This window comes from Odocoileus virginianus, chromosome 5 (assembly GCF_023699985.2).
Source record: "Odocoileus virginianus isolate 20LAN1187 ecotype Illinois chromosome 5, Ovbor_1.2, whole genome shotgun sequence".
Taxonomy (NCBI): domain Eukaryota; kingdom Metazoa; phylum Chordata; class Mammalia; order Artiodactyla; family Cervidae; genus Odocoileus; species Odocoileus virginianus.
The window spans coordinates 11,671,109-11,688,546 of NC_069678.1; the positions used below are offsets into that span (position 1 = coordinate 11,671,109).

General features: G+C 49.5%; 1 protein-coding gene and 1 long non-coding RNA gene across 4 annotated transcripts; one reads left to right on the forward strand and one right to left on the reverse strand.

Moving 5' to 3' along the window:
• Window positions 1–281: 281 nt before the first annotated feature.
• Window positions 282–10,348, reverse strand: PMVK (phosphomevalonate kinase). 3 transcript variants are annotated; one of them, XM_020912537.2, is made up of 5 exons: window positions 10,020–10,333; window positions 7,439–7,502; window positions 4,726–4,878; window positions 1,960–2,089; window positions 282–812 (listed from the first exon to the last, which is right to left on the reverse strand). In XM_020912537.2, exons 1-5 carry the CDS (start codon window positions 10,112–10,114, stop codon window positions 676–678), a joined length of 579 nt encoding a protein of 192 aa, XP_020768196.1. In that variant the 5' UTR covers window positions 10,115–10,333; the 3' UTR covers window positions 282–675. The 3 variants fall into 3 exon arrangements, with proteins under 3 accessions (XP_020768196.1, XP_070323535.1, XP_070323534.1); XM_070467433.1 differs by lacking the exon at window positions 282–812 and adding an exon at window positions 1,085–1,228 and having other exon boundaries at window positions 10,020–10,348; XM_070467434.1 differs by lacking the exon at window positions 7,439–7,502 and having other exon boundaries at window positions 10,020–10,103.
• A 424-nt stretch (window positions 10,349–10,772) lies between these two features.
• LOC139035140 (uncharacterized) lies at window positions 10,773–12,151 on the forward strand. The gene is made up of 2 exons (XR_011487673.1): window positions 10,773–10,905; window positions 11,545–12,151. It is a non-coding gene; the product is annotated as an uncharacterized lncRNA (long non-coding RNA).
• Window positions 12,152–17,438: the final 5,287 nt, after the last annotated feature.

Sequence of the window (17,438 nt, forward strand, 5' to 3'; positions counted from 1 at the left end):
TATGACACCCCAGCCCTTCTGAGTACCTGCTGGTGGCACTTTCTGTGGAACACTGAGCCTCTCTTGAGGCCATCCCAGAAGACGAGACTCTCAGACTTCAATCCTGCCTCAGATATACACACAGGCCTGTTACCCAAGTGGCCCAGATCAAGGTCAGTCTCTGCAGGATATACTCCAGCCCAGGGGGGAGACAGAGCAAGAACCCAGAGCCACCAGGTCAACCCAGATTCTATGGAGCCCCATGCAAGCTGAGCTGTCATCTGGGAAAAAGAGATGTCCAATTCTGAGCAGGTGCTCCAGAGAGGTTTATTATATCCACACTGGGGAGCCCCAGGCTCCTGCTCAGAACAAGGGGCTGAGAACATCCAGTCAGGGAATCACAGCCACCCCCGACTGACAGGCCTGGTGCCTGTGGAAATGGTGACGCTTCTGCTTCAAACACAGCCAATTCCCTCCCTCTGCCCTTTAAGTCTCCTCATAAAGAGGCAGGGCTGTCCTTTTCATGACAAAATGAGGTCCCTGGCGGTTTCTTGTCTGACATCTATCAGCCCCCAGAAAGCTTGACCCAGGCCCTCTGTCTGCTCCCCAACCTTGGCCAGCGTCAGCAACCGCATGTCCATCACAGTCAGCCCACCCTCACCCCAGCGGCCCCGGCTTGCTCCGAGAACCTGCCGGCTAAAGTCTGGAGCGGACAAATTCTACCAGGTGCTCCAACTGCTCCTCCAGGCTCTGCTCATCCCCGTGGTTCTCAATGACCCAGTCGAAGGTCCCGAAGTTGTCCAGGCCACACTCTGACTCAGCGTCGTCCACCCCTGCGGAGAGGTAGATGGCAAAGTCAGGCTCATCCCTCCCAACAAACACAGGGCATCGAGGCCTGCTGGCCCCACGAGGAGCCACCCTCTTGAACGGGCTGCTCCTCAGCCCCTCAGAGCTAAGCACCACTCACCCCAGAGGGCACTCCCGCACCCTTGAAACACTGGGACATCAGATTCAGCGGCGCACAGCCACCTGAGCCCCGCAGAGGGCCCCACTGAAGTCTTCACTTGTCACTGCCATCTCAAACCACAGACAATCCAAACGGTAATTTTGTTTTCATTTTATGTAAAGCTGGTCATGTCAATTTCGATCCCGACAGCGCTGATTCAGGCCCCTTGGGAGGTGGCATGCGCCGTTCTCATCTGACAGTGAGGATGGTAGTAAGGGCATCCACCTGGTGGGTCCGCCGGGACTATAAAGTGAGATAATATGTTCAAAGCGCTTAGCCCAGGCCAGAGTGAGTGCCCAGAAGATGAGTGTGCTTAGACACTCAGTCATGACTCTGTGCAACCCTATGGACTGTAGCCTACCAGGCTTCTCTGTCCATGGGATTCTCCAGGCAAGAATACTAGAGCGGGTTGCCATTAGGAAGCTACTCACCTCGTTGAGGAAGAGTCAGACCCACTGATCCCCCAGGTCACAGTGACCCGGGGCAGGGAAGACACCTCAGCTGTGCCCTTGAACTGTCTCAGAGCAGGTCCTGGGCTGGCATCACCAGAGCCATCTAGGAGAGCTTCCGCCCCCCCCCTCCCGCACTGTGTTAATCAAACAGAAGTGAGGTTTGTCAGGCCTGCCCTCTGACCCAGTCAGAGCCCCCTCCAGGCTGGAACGCAAAGGTGAAGGACCAGGGGCAGCAGAGGGGTCCCAGCCAGACCTCCAGAAGCCCACTGGCCTAGAGAAGACATCCCAGGTAAGGGAACCAGGCCAAGGTCACAGGGAAACCTTTACCCCAAGGACACCATCCTCTGCTCAACTCCACTTTTTAATCTCGAGGTACGCCTGAGCCCCAGACCTCCTGCTCACACCCCCCAGCCCGCCAGGGAGACAGCAGAAGACCAAGAACGTGGGAGGGGGCGGCCTGGTCTACAGTGGGCCAGCCGGCCTGCATGCTGAGCCCTGGGGCAGAGGTTGTGAGCAGCTCACCTGGTGTGAACACCCAGCCCCGCTGCTGCCGGCTCTCCTCTGTGGCCACCACACGGACCGTCTGTGTCACATCCCCATAGGCCTCCTGAAACCACTGGATGTCAGACACTCTCCGTGTATCACTCACCAGCTGCAGGGAAAGGACATAAACCAGTGACCAACAGGACATGGTGCAGGAAGCATCTGGACCGGACAAGAGCTAAAGGGGAGAGAGGGAGACCTGGCCCCATTCCCGAGGCAGACTACAGAGCCCAGACGAGTGTAGCCCCATTCCCTATGATCACCCAACAGGCTGGAAGGGACATCCGCTCCTCCCTTCAGGCATCCCTCCCGGATTGATGCAGCCTGAGGCCTGCTCTGACCACGGTGTGTGCTACGGTCAGCTGAGTTGAAGAGGCCTCAGGCTCGGAAATCAGATCAGGGAGTCATTTTACAGGTGAACAAACACAGGCCAGAAACAAAGATACCTTAATCAGTCCCTGCCCCCAACACCTTTTAAAATGGAAATGTGACCTTGTGTGTCCCCCGCCCTAAGTCCCTCCAAGACTTCCCATCATTTTGATAAAATCCAAAGCTCTCACCCCAGCTTACAAGGCCCTTTAAGATCTGACACCTATTTCCGGTCACCTTCCCTTCATTCATTCTGCTGCATCCAACTGACAACCTTGCCCTTTCTTAAACATCCCAACCAGGTCTCCTCCTCAGGGCCTTTGCACTTCCTTCTCCCTGGCTCCCTCACTTCAGAGAGGTTTCTGCTTAAATGTCACCTCCTTGGACAGGCTGACCCTACCATCCTGGCTCCCTTCCTGTCCCTCTCAATTCTGATATGCTGTTTATTCTCTGACCACTAAGTATTCATGAAACCATCACTATCTCTGTGTGTGTTGACTGTCTGATCCATGCTCTGTAGAGTAGCTCCATGAGGGGAAGGACTGTGTCTCACTCACTGCTCTGTCCCTGGCCCATAGCACCACCTGACCCACATGAGCATTCAGGAGCACATGGTCAATGAATGAATGAATCAGTGAATAAAGAGGCCAGATGTTCTTGTCCAAGCTGCGGGCATGTTCACGCAGCCAATTACTAAACAAATACTATGAAGGGATGAATACTCACTCCAGCATTCTTGCCTGAAGAAACCCACAGACAGAGGAGCCTAGCAGGATACAGTCTTCGGGGTCGCAAAGAGTCAGACACAACTGATCAACTAACACACACGTGTCAAACACCTACTGTGTGCCTGGCACTGTGTTAGACTCTTGGAGTAGAGCTGTAAGCAGACCTGGTACTTGCCCTCAGGGAGCTCACAGTCTAGTGGGAGAAACGCTCTAAGCCAGCAGCTTCACTAATTACCATGCAATCACAGCATGCATCAACTTGCATCTGGACCTTAACACTGTGAAACCAAACTCCTGGTTTTCTCCCCAAACTTGTTCTGCTACATCATCCCTGTGTCTCAGAAAACGACAACTCCAGCTGTCCAACTGCTCAGAACAAAATCCTTGGACTTCTCTCCTGTCCTTCCACCCTAGAGCCATCACACCAGGAAATCCTACTGGTTCTATGTTCAAAATCTGTGCAGAATACACCCGTCTCCACTCCCCTGCCACTCGAGTCAAGTCACGGCCACTTTGCTGTCCTGTGGAAAGATCCTCTGCCTGGCCTCTCTGCTTCCACTCTTGCCCTCCTCCCAACAGCCAGGAAGAGCCTCTTAAATCCTAGATCATCTTTAAAATAAATTTTTTAAAAACTTAAGATCACATTATGCCTCTCCTCTGCTCAAAACCCTCCAGTGAGTCCCCACCTCACTCAGAACAAACTCCAGGCTCTTCCAGAGAACCCGCATGATTTGACCTCACCTCCTGCCCCTCAACCCTCACCTGCAAAAATCCATCTAGGTCACCCCTTACTTCCTAGGTCCTGCTCAAATGTCATCCTGTCAGTGAGGCCTTCCCTGATACCCTTAACAAAGCAGCAACCAGGGTCTCCTCATAGCTGTGGCCTGCTTTCTTTTGCCCTTAGTAGTTATCTCCACATACTCTATATTTATTTAGGGCCTAACTCCTTCTACCCCCAGCGACAATGTATGTATCCTGAGAGTAGGGACTTCAGATTTTCACATGATATATCCTCACATCACCTGGAACCAGTCCTGGTACAAGAAGGTACCACTGGCTGCCAGAAAGAATGAGGAAGGAAAAGGGTAAGCAGCTACAGGAGCACCTCAGAGGGAGCATCAGTTAGGACCTGGGCATCAGGGAAGGCTTCCCCATGGAAGTGCCATGGAAGCTGAGCTGGACTGAGCCAGGTGAAGAGGGAAAGGAAGCGCTCCAGGCAGGTAGAAGGACACGGGCGGAGGCCCTGATTCCAAAAGGAGGTTGATTTATTTGAGGAACAGAGAGAAAGCCAATGTTACTGCAGCTGAAGGAACAAGGAGGCTAGAAGGGCAGCAGGAGCCGATCATTCAAGGCCCAGAAGTTCATGTTAAGGATTTCAATTCATTCATCAGAACGGTAGGACAAAGGGTTCCAAACATGACTTGGTTTGTGTTTTTAAAAGGTCACTCTGGCTGCTGTGTGATGAATGGATCACAAGGGACAAGAGCCGAAGCAGGGACCAGTGTGGGGGCTACTCCAACTGTCTGGGTGAGAGACAGCAGGGCCTTGGGCCAGGGAGGTGGCCGTGGAGAGAGAAAGAGACGTATCTGGGGAGGGGCGGAGGGCTGGGGAAACAGATTTTCTCAATGCCACCATAGAGCCCACTCACCCAGACAGGCTGGCAGACCCCCTCCACAATCTTCCTGCAGAAGAAGCCTGGGTCAGCCCGACGCTTCTCCTCACCCCAGCGGATCATGTCCCTCCGATAGGCCTCCTTGTAGGTGCTGGCATCCAGGAGTCTCTGGAAGTCCAAGCCGTGCTCCTGCCCAAAGCACATTCTGTTTATGCCACCAGCCTCTCAACCTCGCTGGTCTCCCCTAAAACAGAAGGAGGGTGCCCCGCCACCCCCACCTTGACCCGCCCTCCCTGAAGGCTGCTGCATGGACTCATGAGGCTGCCACCAGGACAGAGGCCTGCAAGGGAAAGGGGCCTGGAAACTGAGAAATCCCAAACACTGGCAGACAGATGGAAGAAAAGCCTTGAGGTAATCCAGAAATTGTTTTGGTTTGCCTTTAAATGTATGATGTGGTTTTCTCTTCTGCAACAGTTCTACCTTCCCAATTATTTCTGGCTTAAGCTAGTCCTGAAATTAGTTTGCCTCGCTTGGGCACACAGGCTTAGCCTTCACCCAGAAGTGGGAAGTCTGAAGACATCGCACTCCGTATCCTTCCACTACCCCTTCTGGCATTGTCTGTCCCCATCCCAAAGCCCAGGAGACCTGGCTTCCCTGTCTCTCTCCCCTCCCCCACCCGCTTCCTCACTCCCAATTCCAGGCACCTTTGCTGAGTCAGCCTCACTATGTTTGGCTCCGGGCGCTCCTGGAACCCTGAGGCAGGAGGGGCAGTTCTGATGCCCTGGGAAGCTGCTTCCAGGCGGGCCTCCCTTTCTCCAGGGACACTGACAAGCAACAGGGTGCATCAGAGGGCCCCGGAATGGGAGGGTTCAGGGGTCAGCTCCCCTGGCGTTCACCGCAGCAAGACCCTCTCCCCAAAGACTCAGTTTCTTCACGGGCAAACTGAGGGGGCTGCGGCCCAGCCAGTCAAATCACCTACGACCTCCTTGTTCCAAGGTGAGGCCAACAGCCATCTCCCATTTATAAACTAGTTTCCCACATACTCTTTACCATGGGAGGTTAGCTCCCAGGGGCATTATGGTCGGCCTCTCAATTATATTCCCCACTACAACTGAAGAAATCAATGCGTTAACATTTCATTTTGAATCTGTTTTGTAATGGGTGTAACGGATGAAGTGGTGCTGGATTTAAAAACAGCAGGGGCAGGTTGGCCTATCAGAGTCTCCTACTGGGGTTTTAGAAATGCCAAATCCTGCCCACCGACCCTACCCTATCCTCCAGCCTGGCTCATCAGTCTGGACTGGGGCCTAATTTGGGAAGTCTGGAAGCAGACCAATGGTATTTAAACTGTTCCTCTGAGCCCTGGGGTTTGGAAGTGTCAAGCCCCACTGGGGAAGGCTGAGTGCCTCCCCCTCACTCAAAATCACTCCCAGTCTGTCTATTGGATACAAAGAATCTCTGCATCCAATTTCATTTGTGAAAGGTTCCCACTAGGAAAAGATGTTGAAAATCACTGACTCCGTTATCCGAGGGCCCCCCAGGCTGCCATCCTACAAATGGGTCGGTTGTCCTGGTGGGAGAAGACCGATGGCTCAGGGAACAGATTCATTTTATGTGGACTCAGCGGTCCAGACACAGGCCAGCAGACCAAGGAACCATAAGCACAAGAATGACGCACCTAGAGTTCAAGGACAGAAATGCAAGCGAAAAGCAGGCTCTTCATGGTGTGGGGAGCTGATCCCAACTTCCAGGTTCCCTTTTTAAAGTCTAAGGTTCTGAAATTTCTGTTTATTTTTTACGGTCCTTTTTTTTTTAATCTACATGGTTCAAAACTCAAAAAATAAACACTGTTTATAGTGAAACATCTCCGTTCTCTGTTCCCCAGCCACACAGCTCCCCTCCTGGAGGCAGCCAGTGGTCCAGTCCCTGCCCAGGCTTTTACACAACCCAAGCATCCAGAATGGTGCTGAATGCGCTCCATATGTATCTGCTGAATGGCTGAATATATGAGCAAATATGTTGACAATTTTCCCCATTTTTATATAAATGCAGCATTCTCTACAGTGTTCCCAGGTGGCACTAGTGGTAAAGAACCTGTCTGCCAATGCAGGAGATGTAAGAGATGTAGATTCCATTCCTGGGTCTAGAAGATCCCCTGAAGGAGGGCATGGCAATCCACTCCAGCATCCTGGCCTGGAAAATCCCATAGACATGGGAGCCTGGTGGGCTACAGTCCATAGAGTCACAAAGAGTTGGACACAACTGAAGCGACTTAGCAACAGCAATATTCTCTATACACTGTTCTACATCCTACTTTTTTCACTTAGCAATATAACTTGACAACTCATGTGATTAAATTTCTAAGGGGAGAATTCCATGGGTTGTGGCAGGCCAACTTTAGAGGGGGCAGGGGGAGTTGATCTGTGTCATATTTTTTGAATAAGGGGACAGATTATTACCAATAACACAGCATCAGAGCTGCCAACTTACATCTACAGCCTTTTCTGGACACACTTTCCTGAACATCCTCTAGGGAGGTGGCCTGAAGTGAGTAAGGCCAACGGGAAAGAAACTTAAATGGAAAATGCCACCCTATAGGTCCAGCTATAGAAAGTGGAGAGCTGTGTGCCATCCTGCCAGCAGGGGGTCACAGGGACCCTGCTAGTGACTCAAGTCTTAACAGCACAGCAACCAAAGCTTGGGAGCTGGCTCCTTCCAACCCACCAGGTGCCACAGAGCTGCCACCTACCTGAGCGTACTGCTCCTTGAGTGGACCGGAGAGCCGAAGGACAGCACACACGTCAGCCCCTAGCCTGTGAGACAGGGAGAGCCGCACCCCATTAACCTAGGGCTTCCAGGCCCCAGAAGAGTGAAGCCCCATGTCAGCTGTGAGCACCTATATAACCTTGTCAGCTCTCAACTTCCCTGATCTCCTCATCTGTAAAATGGGCTAACAGTGTCTGTTCTGTCTCCACGGGATTAACATGAAACTCAAATGTGAAAAAGCCCTGAAACTAACATCTAAGACAAAAGTATAATTACAGTGTGAAGATCCCAGGAATATTCTGGCTGGTTTGGTTACTGCTGGGCTCCTGGACTTGTTCTCTCACAGCCAGGGGTATCTCAGTCTTAAAGGACTTGGATCGCACACATAAACAACTCATTCATTCACTTGCTCAATTTACTCAACCAACCATCTGCTCGGTACTATATTTGGATCCAGGTGATACAAATGTGAATAAGATATGCGATTTATGGGACTTCACTACTGGTCCAGTGGTTAAGACTTCATGCTTCCTCTGCAGGGGGCACGGGTTCAATTCCTGCTCAGGGAACTAAGATCCTGCCTGCCACATGGCCAAAAAAAAAAGATACATGACTTCTGCCCTGACCGTGAGGTGCTCACAGATTCACTTAAACACTGACATGGTGAGGTGGGTGTTCTTTTTTTTTTTCTTTTTTTTGAGGTGGGTGTTCTTATTTTCATGTTTCAGGTGAGGAAACTGAGGTTGAGGGAGGAAAACTGACTCACCCAAAGGACTACTGCAAGTCAAGTACTAGTAACAAAGCCAACATTGTAAAATGCATCCTAGGTGGCGCAGTGGTAAAGAATCCGCCTGTCAACGCAGGAGACGCGGGTTCGATCCCTGGTTCAGGAAGATCCCCTAGAGTAGAAAATGGCAACCCACTCCAGTATTCTTGCCTGGAAAATTCCATGGACAGAGGAGCCTGTCAGGCTACAGTTCAGAGTGCTGGAGAGTGGGACACACCTGAGCACGCACACACACACATTGATAAAATAAAAGCCAACATTTAGTCCCAGGGCTGTGCAGGCGTGTTCAGCTGCTAAGTCTTGTCTGACTCTTTGCAACCCCAAGTACTGTAGCCCAACAGGCTCCTCTGTCTTTGGGATTTTTCAGGCAAGAATACTGGAGTGGGTTGCCATTTTCTACTCCAGGGATCTTCCAGACCCAGGGATCAAAGCCCAGTGTGTCCTGTGTCTCCTGAATTGGCAGGCGGATTCTTTATCACTGAGCCACCTGGGAAGCCATGCCTGTAACTAGGTGCTAAGAGTTGTTCTAGGCCCTTCGTGTACATCATCTCATTTAATCCTTACACTCACCCTATTATCTCCAACTCACGGATGACAAAACTGAGGAACAGAATGCATAAGAAATTTGGACAAGATCATACTCGAATAAAGTGGTGAGTCAGGATTTGAATCCCAGCAGTCAAATTCCCAAGTCTGTGCTTCTGACCACAAATTAATTGATGTGCTGGGTGGAGAAATGTAACTTGGGAAAAGGTGGAAGATACTTAGTGGTGAAAGATTCAGGTGGCAAACTCTGCCTTGGATTTTCTACAACCTCTTAGACTCCCCATGGTGACCAAAAGCAGCCTCCTACCACACTCAACACACTGGCCTTCAACAGGAGAGAAGGCCCACTCCACCTTCTCTGGCTTCTGTGCCCTCCTAGCCCAGAAAAAATGCTCCCACACAGAACATCTTCCTTTGGGAGAAAATCTGCTGAAATTCCCTGGTGGCCCAGGGGTTAAGACTTCATGCTTTCACTGCTAAGGGCCGGGATTCGATCCCTGACTGGGGAACTAAGTCTCACAAGCATGCAGGCAGAGGCAAAAAAAAAAACACTTGAACAAAAAAGTATTAAAGAAGCAATGGGGAAAAGCAAAAAGAACCCATTCCTTAGAGCTAGACAAAAGCTGAATTTGAGTCCTGGATCTACCAATTACTTTGTGTTCCTGGCAGGTTTGGGTGTTGTTTGTCTTTTGAACTTTTCAGCGTCTCCTTTTCTGCACGTGCAAAATGAAGATACTGACTAAAATTACCACACAGTACCTAACAACGGTATCTGGCATACAATAAAGGCTCAATAAATCCCATCAACGAGGTGGAGTGCTAGGTAAGGATTTGTCTGTGGAGTCAGATACAAGTGGGGTGTGGTCTGAGGCAAATCCTTTATTTGTGACTCAGTTTCTTCTTCTGTACATTACCTCGCAGTACTGTCAGGAGGATTAGGAATGGTGTATAAAAAGCGCTTTGGTAGCAACTGTTACTAATACTCCTCGAAAGATCTAGAGCTTACCACCTCTCTTTGGAGAGGAGGCCGCCTGGTTCTTTGAGGTGGGCGTGTGTATACTGCTGTTTTTCCTGACTGTGACAATCCTCCACTTCTGGCCACCCGGTGCTCCTTCTGTTCTGCAACCTGAGGACCCCAACTCCAAAGCTCACTCCATCACACCCCAACACACCGCTCGTGTCACGTGATTCGGGGTCTCCCGGTCCTCCTCCTTCCCCACCCCACGGACACCTGCTCTGAAGCGCCTCGGTCACGAAGTCCTTCCCGGATTTCCTCTTCCCGCTGAACAGCAGCACCAGCCCCGGTACGCCTCCGAGCGGGGCCATGGGGGTCACCACGTTCTGCGATCCCTAAAGCTAACTTTTCCCTACCCCTTAAATCCGACCATCGGCACAGAATGGACGCGGCCACTCGGTGGAGCGGCAACAAGGAGGGGTTCCGCCCCCCCCCGTCTTCTTCATGGCCGTGGAGAGGACAGACAGCCCGTACATGTGCTTCCGTGGCTTTAAATTAAAGCCTGCGCAAGTGGAATATGGAGAGAAAGAATGTTAATTCCTAGGGCAGCCTTCTCCCTTAAAGAAGCTCCCCTACCAGAACTCATTTGGAACAGTCCAACCCGCCCACCACCTGACGTCACGGCCCCGCCTTCTTAGCTGACACGCGTGACACGTGGGGAGGTGGGAGTTGGACGCAACTATTCTCTTCCGAGGGTGGTGACGTCTTAAAATTTCCTAAGTGAACCTCACATTGCCTTCCACACAATCCTACCAACACACCCAAAAAAGAACAAACTTTTTCATATTGCGAAAGCTTTCAGAACTACCTGTTTATCTGTGCATTTTAATGCGTGTGCTAAAGCAAATCCGTATATGACCCCCAGAGTGAAAAATAGGTGTTTCTGGATGTGAAATAAGGCGAGGACGCGAGGGGCGTGTTTTGTGACGTCTGCTGGGGGGAGGGACTTAGTCAAACATGCTTTTTTTATTGTTAAATGGGTTTTATAGTCAGCGAGGCTACTGCAGTTTGATCCTTTAATCCAGGAAAGAGAACTCACGTCGGTTTTCTAGCCGCGGCTTCCTCTCCAAAAGTTTTCTGAAGCCAGAGAGCTTGGAATAAAGTAAGTTTAAAAGGCTCTTTGAAGCCACTCCTGGACTAGATTATCTAGTTTCATCTGGAGTCCAGCTCTCAACCAGGAGTTCAAGGGGCAAAATAAGGGGCAGTGATCTGTCTCTACCCTGAATTCTCAGCTCTGACTCTGCCCACAGCAGCTGCCAGCCAGCCCCAGTTAAGGAAGTGGAGTTGTCTTTAGCTATGGCTCGCTGCCCTGTATCTCTCTGAATTTGTCACAACAGCCTGCAACCCATTACTGCTTCTGTTTTACATGCTATCATGTAAAGAGAAGTGAGGTGTGAAGATCTCCTTTGGGAGAAACCGTTAATTCTCTGAACATGGAAAAGATGACACAGAGCAGCTAAGGAAAATAAAATGATCAGTGGTAAGATACAAAAAGAATGGACTTTGGGAAGGTCTTTTTTTTTTTTTTTCTTGTAAGAAATTCTGAAAGCACTGCACATTTGCATGCACTTCGAAGGAAGCCTACAGTGGAATTATAATCCCAGCTTTGGCATCCTGGCACTTGGTCGGAATGTGACCTTCAGCAAGTCACTGTGAGTTCCCATCTCACAGGGTTGTGTTAAGGAGGAAATGAGGAAAATATATGATAAAATACAATAAAAATGCTTCATTTATTATTAAGTGCCAGATGCGAAGAGCCGACTCATTGGAAAACACCTTGATGCTGGGAAAGACTGAAGTCAGGAGGAGATGAGGACAAGAGAGGATGAGATGGTTGGATGGCATCACCAACTCAATGACGTAAGTTTGAGCAAGCTCCAGGAGATGGTGAAGGACAGGGAAGCCTGCTCTGCTACAGTCCATGGGGTCGCAAAGAGTTGGACACAACTGAGCAACTGAACAACCTAAATATGGAATCGTTGGACTTCCCTGGTGGCGCAGTGCATAAGAATCTGCCTGCCAATTCTGGGGACATAGGTTCAATCCTTGGTCCAGGAAGATTCCACATGCCACACAGCAACTACGCTCTTGTGCCCACAAGCCACGACTACTGAGCTCGTGTGCCACAACCAGTAAAAGCCCTAGAGCCTGCACTCCGCAACTACTGAGGCAGAGTGCTACAACCACAGAAGCCCTCACACCTAGAGCCTGTGCTCTGCAACAAGAGAACCCACCACAATGAGAAGCCTGTGCGTGGCAAGAGTAGCCCACCCTGCTTGCTGCAACTAGTGAAGGCCCTGGCACAGCAATGACCCAGAGCAGCCAAAAATAAATAAGTAAACAAGAAAGATTTCAAATATGGAGTTGTTATTTATTCTGAGCCATGTGTGATTTCAGAGTTCATTTTTCTTTGTGATATTTATTTACTGATTTGACTGCACTGGGCCTTTGTTGTGGCATGTGGGATGTAGTTCCCTGACCAGGGATGGAACCTGGGCCCCCTGCATTGGGAGCTGAATCTTAGTCTCCGGACCACCAGGGAAGTCTCAGTTTCAGAGTTTACAATCCATTGCAGGATCAGATTTCCCAGGTCACCTTCAACAAGTTTCTCTGGGAGTTCACCAAAAGCACCAGGCCCACCTCTGCCAGCAGAGACTAAAAAGGATTAACTGCACTCATGCTCCTGCCCTCCTGAGTCACCCCTGAGAAATCAGACCTCCCAGAGTCCCCTCCCTCACCTGACCCAACCACACCCCTGCTCCTTCCCCCTAACCCTTCCCAGAATGAAGCTCCCTGGAAGGCCCAGTGATTAGAATATATCCCCCAAACCCCAGTCTCTTCTCAGTAGCTCCCTCCTGCTCCTTGCCTTGCCGGAACCTCACTGTCCCCTACTACCTTCCCAGGGGCAGCCTCAGAGCTAAGCATCCAGAAACTTGTGTCTATAGCCTTCCTCCCACTCCATTTCAGCTTCTGGGCCGTTCCTCCCCTGCTTCTTAGAAAACTGTGGCTCCTCTAAGACTCATACCACCTGCCTGAGCTGCCCTCTTCCCCTCCTCATTGTTGACAACCACCAATGCTGGCGATCATTCTCACATCCTGAGTCTCAGCCATTGGCTCCCTGTCTTCTTTTCCACTGGATTCCCATCATCCTTCTTGGTGACTTCACTGTCTGTTGGCCAGCCCATCCAACACCGCAACAGCTCAAAGCCTTGGCCTCGGACGTCCAAAGTCTTTTTCATCCTCTCTTCCTCAGGATGCCAGCTCTCATGGGCACACCCTGGGCCTTGTCATCACCAGAAACCATTCAACCTGCAAATTCCCACACCCATGCACCCTGCCCTCCAAGGTCACTTGCCCATGTGCTCCCCAAAGGAGTGCTTCCCTCCCAGAGCCCATGAAACTCTTCATGTTATGTAACATCTGCTCCTCCTTCCTTCAACAACCAAAGGGAACATGGAATACGTGAATACGTGTAGAAAGCTTTCCTAATCTGTCCAGGACTGCACAAATATGCAGGACTGCACTATTTTTAGGGTAGAACAGGCTGGGCTAAAGGCCAGGCTGCTGCCAAGGGTGAGGCAGAAAAGACCGAAGGAGTAGGAGTGTCTGACAGCAGCAGACACCAGAACGGAGTGGCCAGAGTTCCTGGGTACTGGGACTGGAAGCCAGACTCTAGGTGACACTGCCTCCTGATGACAGTTCCGAAGGTGATGCCTGAGGAAGCCAGTGCCAGCCTCAGAAAACAGAAGAGTTCTCCCAGAACTCAGGAACACTGGAACATCTGAGAGTCACCTCTCACTAAAGGAATGGACAATTTAAAGAGAGGTTTGGGACTTCCCTCTGTCCATGGAATTCTCCAGGCTACAAGACTGGAGTGGGTTACCATTCCCTTCTCCAGGGGATCTTCCCAACCCAGAGGAGCCTGGCGGGTTATTAGTCCATGGGGTTGCAAAGAGTAGAACATGACTGAATGACTAACACTTTCCCTTTAACTTTGGGATTCCCCTGGTGGTTCAGTGGTTAAGACTCCACACTCCCAATGCAGGGAGCCCAGGGTTCCATCCCTGGTCAGGGGACTAGATCCCACATGCCACAACTAAGAGTTCACAGGCTGTAACTATGATCCTCCTGAGAGTCTTTTGGTCTGCAAAGAGAGCAAACCAGTCAATCCTAAAGGAAACCAGTCCTGAATATTCATTAGAAGGACTGATGCTGAAGCTGAAGCTCCAGTACTTTGGCCACCTAACTCGAAGAGCCAACTCATTAGAAAAGACCCGGATGCTGGGAAAGATCGAGGACAGGAGGAGAAGGGGATGACAGAGGATGAGATGGTTGGATGGCATCATTGACTCAATGGACATGAGTTTGAGCAAGCTCCAGGAGATGGTGAAGGTCAGGGAAGCCTGGCGTCGTGCTGCAGTCCTTGGGGTTGCAAAGAGTCAGACACGACTGAGCGACTCCACAACAACAGCTAAAACCCAGTGCAGCCAAATAAAAAAAATTTTTTAATAATAATAAACAAAGAGAAGTTTGCCTCACTGACCCAAAGCTTGGGAGGAAGGCCTGTTTGAAGGTCACCTGCTCATTGTTTTAACGTACTCAGAAACAAGATAAGTCTGCAGGGGCGTGGCTCTTACAGTTCCGCAGAGCCTAGAAGAGGGAAGAGCTGGGCTTGTCAGTACCCCTCCAACCTTGCCCAGACAGAGGGAGCCCTGAGCAGGGGGTACCAAGGTCTGCCCCTCCAGGGCGAGCCTGTCCCACAGTGGAACCAGATGTTGTCCTGGCTCAGCAACACCACGAGTTACCCTTGCTTCAGCTCTGTGCTCTGGTTCCAGTTTATTCTCCCATGGTCATTGTCCAACTGACCCAAGCATCCCCTTCTGCTGGTGTGGTCAGTGTAGATGTGACTTGTGAATCAGTCCTCATGTGTTTGATGACCACCATTTCAGGGGCAACGGAGCCTAGCAGATGCAGGACAGAATGGGATGGGCTTGTTTGTTTTGTTTGGATTTTTTTTTTCAATCCTTATTCATTTATTTCTTTTGCTCCACCAGGTCTTAGTTACAGCATGTGGGATCTAGTTCCCTGAACAGAGAGTGAACTTGCACCCCTTGTGTTGGGAGCATGGAGTCTTAGCTGCTGGACCACTAGGGAAGTCCCCTGGGGTTGTAAGAAAATAGTAGAGAGGGAAAAATAGGGGAAGTCTGAGTCTATAAGAAGCTGTTGGGAGAGACGTCTATGCATTCATTCAACGTGTATTAAAGTTCTAAAATGAAAAAAATAAATAAAGTTCTAAAACGTGCCAGGAACTGCTAGAGACACAACAGTAAACCAAACAGAGCCTTTTCTCAAACAGCATTGATTCTCATGGGAGACACGAAATTTCAAGACAGTTTAAAAATGGAGCATGAGAGGCTTCATTCCAGAATTGGAGAGGGGAAATTTATATAAATTAGCACTTGCAGGATGCTCTGATATAACCTGGAAATGTCTCTATGCATCCTCATATTAATAAATGTTATTCCCTCTGCCTGAAACACTCTTCCTGCTTTTTTTGTCATGAAACAGAGTCCGACTTGTACTTCAACATTTAGCTTGTCTTGCCTCTTCCAGTGAGCTGTCCCTGACCCCCTATCCCATCTGACTTACACGCATCTGTTTTCTATGCTCCTGATATACCCTCTGCTCTGTGGCTCAGACGGTAAAGAATCCACCTGTAATTCGGGAGACCTGGGTTTGCTCCCTGGGTTGGGAAGATCCTGTAGAGAAGGGCATGGCAACCACTCCAGTATTCTTGCCTGGAGAATCCCTATGGACAGAGGAGCCTGGCAGGCCACAGTCCATGGGGTCGCAAAGAGTCGGACACGACTGAGTGACTAAACACAGCACCGCTCCCCTATATAGCACCTTACATCACACCATAACTGTCAACTTACTTCTCTCCCCTCAGATAGCCAATAATTAATATCTATTGAGCATCTGATGCAAAGAGCTGACTCATTGGAAAAGCCCCTGATGCTGGGAAAGATTGAGAGCAGCAGAAGGAGGGGACAGAGGATGAGATGGTTGGATGGCATCATAAACTGAACGGACATGAGTTTGAGCAAGCTCCAGGAAATAGTGAAGGACAGGAAGCCTGGCATGCTGCAGTCCATAGGGTCACAAGGACATGACCGAGTGACTGAACAACAACGGCTGAGTGTTTACTCTGTGTCAGACCTCAATCATGTGATGTAAACAGTACTGTCCTGACTTAAAAATGAGACGACTGAGGCTCATTATAGCTCAGAGATTTGCCCGTTTGCTCATTTACCAAAAAGATTATCATACATTGCACCCCACCCTGGGATCCCACAGCAGAGAGAAGGGGCAAAACAACTTAAAAACAACTGGAGGGACGTCCCTGTTGGCCCAGGGGTTAAGTATCTGCTTTGCAATGCAAGCAACTCAGGTTTGATCACTGGTCAGAGAAATTAAGATCTCACATGCCACAGGGCAACTAAGCATGCCCTACTGAGCCCGTGTGCCACAAGAGAAGCCCCTGTGTGCTGCCCCTAGAGAAAGCCAGAGCACCATGACAAAGACCCAGTGCAGCCAAAATAAATATAAATAAATAAAATTTTAAAAGGAAAAGTCTAAAAAAAGTAAAAAACAAACAACCAAAGAATCTGACACTTAGGGTCCCACTCCTCTCGTGAACCCCCTCCTCCCAAATTTTTAAGAACCCAGTGAGGATGAACCCAGCTCTGACTTGGTAGGTTCTCTAGCTTTAAGAAATGCCGCAAGCCAAAGTTGTCCCTGGAGGTGAGAGGTTGCTCACCCAGGGAGTTCCCAGAGGGTCATCCAACCCTCCACTGGACGGTGCATCCCCTCCAGCAGACCAGTGGAGAGTTGGAGTCTCCTGTTCAGTCGCTGGTCCACAAATCATTTCCATCACTATAAGGTAGAGATTTTACCTTCAGTTTTATGGCTGAGAAAACTGAGGCACAATTCAATGAATATTGTACAGCCAAGATAAAATCTGAGCAATCTGTATATTAATATATAAAAAGGCATGCTTCTAGCATTCAAAGAGCATCTACTATAGACTGTAAATACTTTTAACTTCATATTCTTACCATATCTGTAATGTAGGCAAAGCACTATTTAAAAAGTAAATGAAAGACAGAATGACCATGAGCAATTCCACTTTTGAGTATGTTAACCAACAGCTTTGAACGTAGTTCTCGAACAGATATAAAATTCACATTCATGTCAGCACTAGTCGAAGTCATCAAAAGATGAAAACAATTCAAATGTCCATCAACAAATGAATGGGTAAATGAGGGAATTCCCTGGTGGTCCAATGGTTAGGAATTGGCATCTCACAGCTGGGGCCCAGGTTCAATCCCTGGTCAAGGAATTAAAATCCTATACTCCTCTTGGTGAAGCCAAAAAACAAACAAACAACAACAACAAAAAAAAAACCCAAACAGATGAATGAATAAACTAAATGTGATATATACTTAGAATGGAATATTATTCAGCCTTTAAAAAGGATAAAATTCTGAAGAGGGTGAGACGAATCACAGAAGTAGAACTAACATGTATGCACTACAGTATGCAAAATAGATAGCTAGGGGAAGCTGCTGTGTA

Coding starts and splice junctions, on each gene's coding strand:
- PMVK (XM_020912537.2), bottom strand. CDS start 10,114: ATGGCCCCGCTCGGAGGCGTACCGGGGCTGGTGCTGCTGTTCAGCGGG. Junction 7,503..10,019: donor ACCGAGGCGCTTCAGAGCAG/GTGTCCGTGGGG, acceptor CCTGTCTCACAG/GCTAGGGGCTGACGTGTGTG. Junction 4,879..7,438: donor TCAAGGAGCAGTACGCTCAG/GTAGGTGGCAGC, acceptor TGCTTTGGGCAG/GAGCACGGCTTGGACTTCCA.